The sequence below is a fragment of the Carassius auratus genome, chromosome 34 (genome assembly GCF_003368295.1).
Source record: "Carassius auratus strain Wakin chromosome 34, ASM336829v1, whole genome shotgun sequence".
Lineage (NCBI taxonomy): Eukaryota > Metazoa > Chordata > Actinopteri > Cypriniformes > Cyprinidae > Carassius > Carassius auratus.
The window spans coordinates 7,436,665-7,447,733 of record NC_039276.1 but is presented as its reverse complement, the minus strand read 5'-3'; the positions used below and the strand labels follow the sequence as shown (position 1 = coordinate 7,447,733).

The window sequence follows — 11,069 nt, the reverse complement described above, 5'->3', positions numbered from 1 at the left end:
ACCTAAGTCGTGGTATTGAAGGTGGAGAGAGAACTGTACATGCACTCCCCCCACCCACAATTCCTGCCGGCCTGAGACTCGAACTCACAACCCTTCGATTGGGAGTCCAACCCTCTAACCATTAGGCCACGACTTCCCCCTAAAAGTTGAGAGATGCAAGACCCAACCCTCTGGATGAGCTTAAGGCTGCTCTCGAAGCATCCTGGCCTCCATAACACCTCGGCAGTGCCACAGGCTGATTGCCTCCATGCCACGCTGCATTGAAGCAGTCATTTCTGAAAAAGGATTCCCGACCAAATATTGAGTGCATAATTGAACATAATTATTTGAAGGTTGACTTTTTTTTGTATTAAAAACACTTTTCTTTTATTGGTCGGATGAAATATGCTAATTTTTTGAGAGAGGAATTTTGGGTTTTCATGAGCTGTATGCCAAAATCATCAGTATTAAAACAATAAAAGACCTGAAATGTTTCAGTTGGTTTTGCAATGAATCTAAAATATATGAAAGTTTAATTTGCTAATTTTTTGAGAAGGACCTGTGTGTGTGTGTGTATGTGTATATATATATATATATATATATATATATATATATATATATATATATATATATATATATATATATATATATATATATATATATATATATATATATATTAGGGGTGTAACGATACGCGTATTCGTATTGAACCGTTCGGTGCGACGCTTTCGGTTCGGTACGCGGTACGCATTATGTATACCGAACGGTTCGTTGGAGTAATTAATTATATTTGAAAAAAAAAAAAAAGAGAGAGAGAAAGAAATATAATGATATGCGTTCAACAAGGTAGCCCAATAACCCAAACAACGTAACAGGCAACGCCCCTGACACTCCCGAAGAAGAAAAAAACACCATCTTATATGTTTATGTTAGGCTACTCAGCAGGCGCTCGCTCACTCAGTACACGCTGAAGGCTCGTTGCAAAATAGCCAATGCGTTTAACAGACTAGAAATGAGAAGATCCCCCAATAACCAACAGGTCTGGTGTTTGGGTGCACTTTGGATTCCCTTTAAGCTATAATGGTGATGGCAAGAGAGTGGTGGATAAAAAAACAACGGTATGTCGCATCTGCAACATGACAGGGTACACCAGCGGGATTACAAAAAAAAACAAACAAAAAAAAAAACAGCGGGAATATCTGGGATATATGCGTCAGTACTATCTGGGAAAAGACGAAAAAAAGGAGAAACATGCACGCAGCAAACTATCCCTGCAGCATTTAGACACTATAGCTTACAGGGAATCCAACCCAAACACCAGACCTGTTGGTTATTTTAGGATCTTATATTTCTGGTCTGTTAAATGCATTAGACATTTTGCAACGAGCCTTCAGCGCGTGCTGAGTGAGCGAGCGCCTTAGGGGCCGTTCACATATCGTGCCTAAAAACGCATGGAAAACGCTAAGCGCGTCTTTCTCCTCCTTTCCAAAGCGCTCGGGCAGAAGCGCTCATGAGGTGTCTGTCTTTGCTAAGCAACAATGACGTGCTCTCTCCATGAGACGCGGAAATTTCAGCGAAGGATAAATGGATTTGCAGCTCTAAAAATCGCTTGCAGTAGCTCTGCTACTGAATTTATTTCAAAATTGCAATCCATATACAACTATGATCAGCTGTTCCTTCATCTTGGCTGAGCTCTCAACGTTGTTACGGGAAAGGATGAAGCTGATTGGTTGGTTCTTGTCACATGACCCGCGGTGCGCTTGCGGCATTCTGAAAAGTTGAGATGTTTTTACATTTTGCTGTATCTAAAACGTATCGAACCGAACCGAACCGAACCGTGACATCAGTGTATCGTATCGAACCGAACCGTGAATTTTGTGAACCGTTACACCCCTAATATATATATATATATATATATATATATATATATATATATATATATATATATATATATATATATATATATATATATATATCTTTTTATTTAATTTTTGCATTTTGCATTTGCAAAAAATAGTTCTTTTTTTAATGACAAATTATGCTTAATAAAATTTTTCTTTCAAATTCAATGTGGAAAAAAATAGAATTCTATGTAAAACAGTAATACATTTATACAGCCCCAAGATTTATTTAATCAAAATAATTATAACTACTATCAAATACTACACAAAAATACAAAAAAAGGCAAGTACAATTGTTAACAAATTTTTTTATTTATGCGAAATAGATTTGACTGTGTATGTGAAATACAATCTGGACATTCTTGACCGTTTTATGGGATTAGACCAAATAATAAAATGCTTTTAGTATCGCCATTCTTTGTCAATTATGGCAAGGCTTTCCATCAATACACGTGTAAAAAAGTAAGAGGCGCGCACATGCAGAATTCTGCACGCAAAGTGTGATTTATCAGGAACCTTACTGACCTTTGATGTCAGAGTCAGTCTGTGCCAAAACAACACGGTGTCAAGTTTTACCGACTGCGTCTGTTATTAAACGAGCGGTCCATCAGAGTCCGTCAGAGCGTCGGAGCAGGTGACAGACGATGAAGGCAGAGTGAGGGACACTCACAGCTCACCTGACGGCCGTCACGCGGGCATAAAACACTGCGGACACGTTGGGCTCAGACCAGCCTTTACGGTTCCCTCACCAGCGACCACGTGTTTGGCTACTCATTTTTTTTTTTGGATAAGAACGTCATCGAACTGGAGAGTATGCTGTTTTGGCACAGCCATCCTGAAACCTATCAACAGCACGCGCAAAATAATTTTATAAGGTAAGTTTAGTCCCGCCAGTCCAATAGACTTAGCTTCTTTTTTTTTTTTGACAGTCGTCTTACATCTTATAGTTGTCTTATATACAACTTACTTTTTTTAATGGTGAAGCAATTATTTAACATTACATAATTTCTAACAAACAACCATTTAAAAAAAAAATAACTGGAAACTTAAATAAAAAATACAAATAAAATACATTGTGTATAGATGAAGGAAAGGTATGACACCTTGGGTGACTAATTTATTAAGAAGCAAGTCAATAATCAGCCAGTAAAATTTTTGTTCTCTTTAAAGTCACTTCGAGGTAAATCTCATCACTTATCTGCAATGATTCTTGAGTGCAAAATAGACATTTACGTTTCATTCTGAACTGACCTTTTTTCTTCTTTTTGTGAATTTATATGTATATTGACACTTGGATATATACCAAAGCAAATTCTGAAATATATTGTGCGTAAAGTGTTCTCCAAAGTGCTTCAAAATGTGCCTGACGTTTTCTGCTGCTCATATTTCCTCTCAGAGATGCTCTTGCTCCGTTTCTCAAGCATGAAGAGGAGCAGCAGTCCACAGAGATCCGAGTGTCTCCTTTTCATTACGTGCTTTGTGCAGCTACATCTCCAGCTGTCAAACTCCAGGAGGAAACACTCACATATCTGAATCAAGGTCATGTTAAATTACTACTGACCTTATTGTGCTTGTTTGACTTAAGTCAGCATTTAATGGTGCATTCAAAGCACTATTATTTATGAAAAGTAACTTTTTTCTTATATCAGTCTATACTTTTGTCTGCATGATAAACACTCTTTGCTGTAAATGTGCTTTTTAATTTTTTATTTTGAGGGTTATAAATAATTTAGTTCCTTAACATTCAGTTCTGTTTGTTTTTTGTTTACATTATAATACTATACATAACTTTGTGTGTTGGCAGTAAAGCCAGCATTGCAAAATTTACTGTCAATGTGTTTTAAGAAATGGCAAGCGTATGTTTCTCACTGGCAATCTATCTGCCTTTTGCCTTTTCATTTTAATCTGTTTTGTCAATCTGTATAGGTCAGTCCTATGAAATCCGTATGCTTAACAGGAAACTAGTGGAGTATACAGATATAAGCAGTAAACACATAAAGGTAAGGAAATTATTGTTTTTCCACTATTTAAACTTTCTATACAATAGAAATACGATTACTGATAAAACTTGCCCTTCAAACTTGTAGACTTTTTTTCATTTTTGTTTAAACCCAAAAAAATAGTACGTTATTTATGGAATTGATGAAGTTTTGTACAGATGGCCAAATGTTTGTAAACTGAAGTATATATATTCTCACTTCATTTTCAAAATTTTCAAAAATGGTGATGGTAAATTGTTAGGTTGTTATCCAACAAGATGCCTCTTCAAGGTTTGTTTGTTTGTGAGCATCAGAAAAAAAAAAGAATACAAAATGTGAATATTCTGGATTATAGCTATATTGTTAATATACAAATTAAACAAATATTATAAATGACAGTGTACAGTTGCAAATACACCATAGTCAATGAGGGGGAAAAAATGCAGTCAATACACTTGTATGTGAAAGTTCATAGTTGACACTTGTGGTAACTTATGTATAATTATAAACATTTGTGGCATCATTAAAGTAAACACTGAAGTCTTAAATGTGAGCTGTTTTATGAAACACTGAAGAGAATGGAAGACAATACTGCTTGGTTTTAGTCATGGTGCTGTATGTGTGGTGCTCTCTTGACATCAGTCTGTCCTATGCTGTTTTAAGAGTATTGTGCGTGTAGTTTTCCATGACCGGCGGCTGCAGTACACAGAGCATCAGCAGCTGGAGGGATGGAGGTGGAACCGTCCAGGAGACAGAATCTTGGATATAGGTGGGACCTGCTTTCCTAATAAAGCACGTTTTTAAAGGACTTGACAAGATTTGTTTTCAAATCGGGTTGTGGCAGACATATGTCATATGATTTAAAAAATGTCCAATTTGGTGTGTTCAGATATCCCATTGTCAGTGGGCATAATAGAGCCTCGAGCCCACCCACTGCAGCTCAACACCATAGAGTTTCTCTGGGATCCTGACAAAAATGCCTCCGTGTTCATTCAGGTGCCTGTTTTCCTGACCTCCCTTCTAGTTTTCTAAACTGGTGGATCCCGGTGGTAACTTTTCTGATTCTTTATATCCAGGTAAACTGCATTAGCACTGAGTTCACTCCTAGAAAACATGGTGGAGAGAAGGGTGTCCCCTTCCGCATTCAGATAGACACCTTCGCAGCCGGCGAGCACGGAGAATACACTGAACACATGCTCTCTGCCAGCTGCCAGGTCAAAGTCTTCAAGGTAGAGCATCTTGTAGACTCTTAAAGATTTATTTATTTATTTTGATGTTACTTTACTCATCCTCATGTTATAGCCTGCATGCATTTTTTCTTCTGTGTAACACAAAAGATGATGTTTTGCAGAATGCTGGGAACCAAACAACATTGTCCCCACTGACATTTTTATTTTTATGGAAAACAACAAAACATTTCTCAAAATACCTGTCTTTATGTTCCACAGGAAAAATAAGGTCATAATGAGGATGAGTAAATTATTACAGAATTGTCATTTTTGGGAGACCTAACCCTTTAATGATCCCCCCCCCCCTCTCTCTCTTTTAGCCAAAAGGTGCAGACCGCAAGCTCAAGACTGACAGAGAGAAGATTGAGAAAAAGAGTCCTCAGGATAGAGACAAATATCAACCATCCTATAAAACGACAGTGCTGACTGAGGTGAGAGATCTGCCTTGTAAGCATTTGAGCTTGTTTGTGTCATCAGACATCATAATGTGATTTCATACAGATTTTCAAGCAGAATGTCTGAGAAAATCCTCTTTCCATGCAAATAAATTATATCTTGATTTATACAGCTCCAAAAAAAAAAAAAAAACATTCCATACATTTTCATGCTAGGTATTTTTTTTAATACTGATGATCGTAATATGTAATTTTGTATTACAAATCAGAAAACAATCCAGTATCAGAAGTAGTAAATGATGACAGTTTTCACTTTTAGTTGAAGTATCTGTCCATATGTTAATGATTGCGATATTTCCAGCTAGTGGTCTACATCAAAAACCTCTGAATTTTCCATGTCTCCTGTGAGTGCCTCTTTACTTTGAATGGCCATGGTGAAATATTAAGCACTCTCGCACAAGTAAGATGTGACTGGAATTCACATGATTTCTTGTTGGAGCAAAGAAGCCCATATTAAGAATAAGGTCACGAGGTAGGCCGAAACAGCCACCTAACATAATTAGGTAAACGATTTATTTTCCTTTCAGTGCTCCCCTTGGCCTGAAGCCCCATCAGTCAACAGAACAAGCAACACTCCATCTCCTGGTTATCACAGCGCTCACACTTCTTACAGCTTCCCAGAGGAGTGAGTCTTTATTCAGTAGGAAATCACATCATGAATACATAAACATAACTAGCAACTGCTCTCCCGTCTTATTGCGTTTATAGAAACTGCTCTCCAGACCAGCAGGAGGAGCTACATTTGCCCAGCTGTTCTGATGTAAGTGTAGCTGGCAGGTTAAAAACATTAATGTCATGCTCTCTTATCTTTATAGGTTTGTATTTGAGGACATGTTGATGCTATTCTTCTTCTTTTTGCCATGTAGCACTTGTTGCCATCGTCATCCATGCAGGATACGCAGCAGTGGCTCCATAGTAATAGGTTCTCCTCTTTCTGCAGGCTCTTCTCTGGCTTCTCAGGTGGGCTGAAATATTCACTGAGAATATTGACTAGATTACAATATCATTATATATATATATATATATATATATATATATATATATATATATATATATATATATATATATATATATATATATTTAGTAGTAGTAGTTTAGAGTTAACATGTTGCTAAATTAAGAATGTGATACTCAGATAAGTGTAAAAAGCACGAAGCACAGAAAATATTGGGTAAACAGCTGATTTTTTATTATTTAGTTTATTTTTTTAAACATCTAACAGATAAAAAGTATAAACTACTATTCGTAAGTTTGGGTTAGTGGTGTTCTTTTATACTTTTTATTCTTTAAAGAATCAGGAAAAAAAATATTAAGCAGTACAACTATCTTTAACATTAATAATAAGAAGAAATATTCTTGAGCATCAAATCATGTGGCACTTAAGACTGGAGTAATGGCTGCTGAAAATTCATCATTAAATTACATTTTAAAATGTAATTGTTTTCTGAAATATTTCATAATATTAATGCTTAACTGTATTTTATGAAATAAATGCAGCCTTGGTGAGCATTAGAGACTTTATTCAAGCGCATTTACAAAGTAAATGTTCCCAACCCCAATCTTTCGAATAGTGGCTTTATAATCAACATTTCTCTCACTTTACCCACAGTAATAACATGCTACGTGTTGAAACAGAGCCGTCATGTTTTACTAGAAATTTCACCATTTTAAAAATCATTTTAAAATGGTACTACTTATTAAATACTTATCAACTACTCATTTGAGCTGCTTTGTTAATGTTTCAGGTTCTGATCTGCTTAAAATGAGTAGAGAAGATTTGATTCAGATCTGTGGTGCTGCTGACGGCATCCGTCTTTTCAATGCAATCAAAGGAAGGTGAGCTGTAAATTTGTTCAAACACTTGCTATTCATCCTAACATGTGTCCAAACATTAACTCAGCATGTCTGTGTCAATGTTACCCAGGTGTATACAACCTCGTCTCACCGTCTATGTATCCCAGCTACAGAACAGGAACCAGCTGCACACCAAAACAGCTGGTGAGGATGGTAGGAGACATCACAGCATCCTTTATGATAGTTGTCACATGCAAAACAAGTGTTACTTTTATTCTTAATTATCGAATTGTTTTTGTCTGTAGTGTACCATGCTCTCTACCTAGAGGACCTAACTGTCCTTGAGCTCACTGAGAAGATAGCCAATCTATATAATGTTCCCTCACAGCAAATACTTTGCGTATACAGACAGGGGCCGACGGGGATCCACGTCTTGGTCTCAGATGAGGTAAGAGGACAGGGCATTTTTTATTCGTAATATGCATTGCTAAGAACTTCTTTTGGACAACTTTAAAGGTGATTTTCTCAACATTTAGATATTTGCATCTCAGCCAAATAGTGTCCGATCCTAACAAACCATACATTAGTGAAACGATTCTTTATGCAGCTTTCAGATGATGTATAAATCTCAATTTTAAAAAAAATGTGACCGTTATGTTTGGTTTTGTGGTCCAGGGTCCAGGGTTATATAACTTGTCCAAGTTGTTGTTCATCCAAATGTTTTTTAATTCTATTGAAAGAAGTGTCTAATTTTCAAGAAGGTTGCATTTATTTGATCAAAAATACAGTAGAAACAGTAATATTGTAAAATATTTTTTTAAATAACTTTTTTCTATTTTAATGGTCGTTCACTGCTTGATTGCTGAATAAAAGTATTAATTTCTTTTTTAAAAAAAAGAAAAAAAGAAGAGGAACATTAATTTTAATTTTAGAGTCCAGGGTAGTGTACATTTCCATATCAGGAGTATATTTTTCATGTATATTTTTTACATTTACTTTTATGATTACCAGACCAAAATAGATTTATTGTAGCCACAAATTAAGAACTCATTCCCTAATTTTATTAGGATTTGTTTCAGTGACTTTATAAATTCCCTATTTTTATTCAATTGTAGCCAGTAGTTTGTTACCTTGGTTTGATTTAATTAAAACAAGGGAACTTATTGTACAACATTGCCATCATTTAATTATAATGAGGGTATACATTTAGTATAATGTTACATTTAGTACATTTAGTATAATGTTGACACTGCTCTCTTCCATATAGTAAAGTGAATTGTGACATAAACTCTAAAAATAGACAAAAAGCATGATAGGCTTGGTCTTTAGCAACACTCTTTTCCTTAAATTCATGACTGAAATCAGTTACTGATTGTTCAAATGGATTAGAATTCCAGGAAGTACAGTAACCCAAGCATACACTGTTAAAACTATCAGTAAAATGTGTTACCATGCATTTAGGTCACTCTGCATGTATTTTTTTTTTTCAGATGGTGCAGAATTTTACAGAAGAGTCTAGCTTCATTATCAGCACTATGAAAGGTAACTTCATGGACATGGTATTTTTATCTTAACTACACTGATTGGGCCTCATGTTTATCAAGCTGGAGTTATGTGGTGAAAATTGTCATTGCACCTGCACAAAAGACCGTGTTCTAAAGTGTTCAGAGGGCTAAATATTAGCTGACTTCACATTAAACACAAACACTTTGATAAGCACAAGTTCTATATAATGCATACAAATAATAGTTAGCATCTGGTTTTGCCACACTTCTGACTGTAATGGCTCACTGAGCAGGCAACTGTTAAAAAGTCCTCAGAATGGAATGTCTTTGTGTAAAACAGGTTACTATTTAAAACATAAAGCAGAAGAACTAAAACAACAACAACACTGAGATAGTGGCAGTATGTCTGAATCTCTATTGCATTATTATTGGCTACGTCTTTTCTTATGTGACGGCAGATGAATGTAATGATGGCTACCATGTTGTGCTGAAGTGACCTGAGACTACTGGAGCATTGCAGGTGCCATTGGCTGATTTTCACAATACTGGACTGTTTCGAAGTTAAACATCACCTGGAGGAATGTGAGCTGAACGAATGTGGATACTTTTTTGTATGATGTAGATGACTGTTGTGTATTTTAAAGAGAGAATGTTGTGAAAGGTTATCTGAAAACGAATTAAAATATGAATTATTTTATATTTTATGTAAGTCATTTTCGTTTTATAAATTTCTGTTTTAAAGTAATTATTTTTATCATATTACAGTGGTATTGTAACATTCCTTTGTTTTATTATTAGATACAAAATAGCAAAATACATTATTTACTGTGCAGATGACCGTAGCGAAAAAAAACAACAACAAAAAACACAAAATCTAATATATTTATGTTTTTAATTTAATGTAATATGATTTATATGGTACAATTCTAAAAAAATAATAATAATACTAATTCAAAACTTGGCCATTTTTAAAATAGATATTGGTGTCAATTTCAATGCCATTATTGTGCACAAGCATGGATCTTACCGATCCCTAAATAATTGCTAGCAAAAGATAATCTCTCAGTGATGCTGGTGTGAATTGATTCTTTTGTTCCTCCCGTGCTTGAAGATATCTAAATAAAGTTATTGCTCAGGATGTTATTATTCTTTGCTTTGCTTTTTCTTACACAGCGCTGTTGAGATTGGTATTTTTGCAACTGATCAATACTTATGTATTTTTTCACAAAGCTTTTTGAACTGTATTATAACACCTGTTTGTTTGGTGACCTTATCGTGATGAACCTTGCTATTTGATAAGCCTTAAAAACTTATTCTGCAGGAAAAATGCTGTAAGTGTTATATACATTCGAAAAGTAAATGTCCTCCTCATAAATGTAATGTTTATGTTTTTAGTGTGTTACAAGAAACTTGTTTTATTTGTACTGTTTAGGATCACCCCACTTACAGATGTTAAGATTTACGCCTGTCACATCAAGTACAAAAAGAGAGCTTCTACATTTATATTGTGTGCATACAACATATTTACAAATCAGCTGCTCTTTTTTGCTTGATTGACCGTACAAATCTTTCCCCTGAGATGTAATGTTTATCAGTAGGTTGTCTAGGTTCAGCTTGTGAAATGTGCTGGTTATGAAACAGAGTTTATTGACTAAAGACATTGGTTTCTACCCAGATTTTCCTCCAATTCCTCTGTAGTCATGAGGTTAGTGTAGTCTAGTAAACTTGTAGGGCTGATTTTGTGTGTTACTCTGTGAAGTGGAAAGGGGCACACTTCAGTGAGCAGCTCTGAATCCTCTGTGTGTGATTTCCCAAACCCTGAAGAGGCACAGACTGAAGACAAATGTGCTTAGCAACACACGCAGATCATAAAATTGAGTTGTCTGAATAATTTCTCGGTCTAATGGTTGTCAGTGTGTTTAATGTGAACAATGCATTTTTTAAGTAAGTAAACTTAAAAAAAAAAAAAAAAAAAAAAAAAAAAAACTCACTAACGTTTATGCATTACAGAGACCATTTTTAACATTTTCATTTTCAAAATGTTTTGGTCGTGATGGGAAACGATGCCACTTCAATCGTAAAATGTATTCAAATAAAATAATTTCTACATAATATTTAAACGTTTATTTCAGTCCTTGTTCAGTTTGTCATGTTTAATACAGAATCATATTTTTGTGATCGACTTTAATTTAAATTCTATCAAAAACCACCTACTGTCCACAAACAC

At 35.2% G+C, this 11,069-nt stretch overlaps 1 protein-coding gene across 6 annotated transcripts; it reads left to right on the top strand.

The window, feature by feature from the left end:
• The first annotated feature begins 2,374 nt into the window (after window positions 1-2,374).
• Window positions 2,375-9,985, top strand: tfcp2l1 (transcription factor CP2-like 1). 6 transcript variants are annotated; one of them, XM_026217673.1, is made up of 15 exons: window positions 2,375-2,755; window positions 3,277-3,419; window positions 3,807-3,880; window positions 4,523-4,628; window positions 4,749-4,855; window positions 4,936-5,088; window positions 5,409-5,519; window positions 6,071-6,168; window positions 6,252-6,303; window positions 6,410-6,503; window positions 7,289-7,379; window positions 7,468-7,541; window positions 7,643-7,785; window positions 8,828-8,879; window positions 9,301-9,985. In XM_026217673.1, exons 1-15 carry the CDS (start codon window positions 2,694-2,696, stop codon window positions 9,336-9,338), a joined length of 1,398 nt encoding a protein of 465 aa, XP_026073458.1. In that variant the 5' UTR covers window positions 2,375-2,693; the 3' UTR covers window positions 9,339-9,985. The 6 variants fall into 6 exon arrangements, 4 of the variants coding, with proteins under 4 accessions (XP_026073458.1, XP_026073461.1, XP_026073459.1 ...); XM_026217676.1 differs by having other exon boundaries at window positions 2,376-2,755; window positions 7,746-7,785; XM_026217674.1 differs by having other exon boundaries at window positions 2,376-2,755; window positions 7,468-7,550; window positions 7,746-7,785.
• The last annotated feature ends 1,084 nt before the right edge of the window (window positions 9,986-11,069 follow it).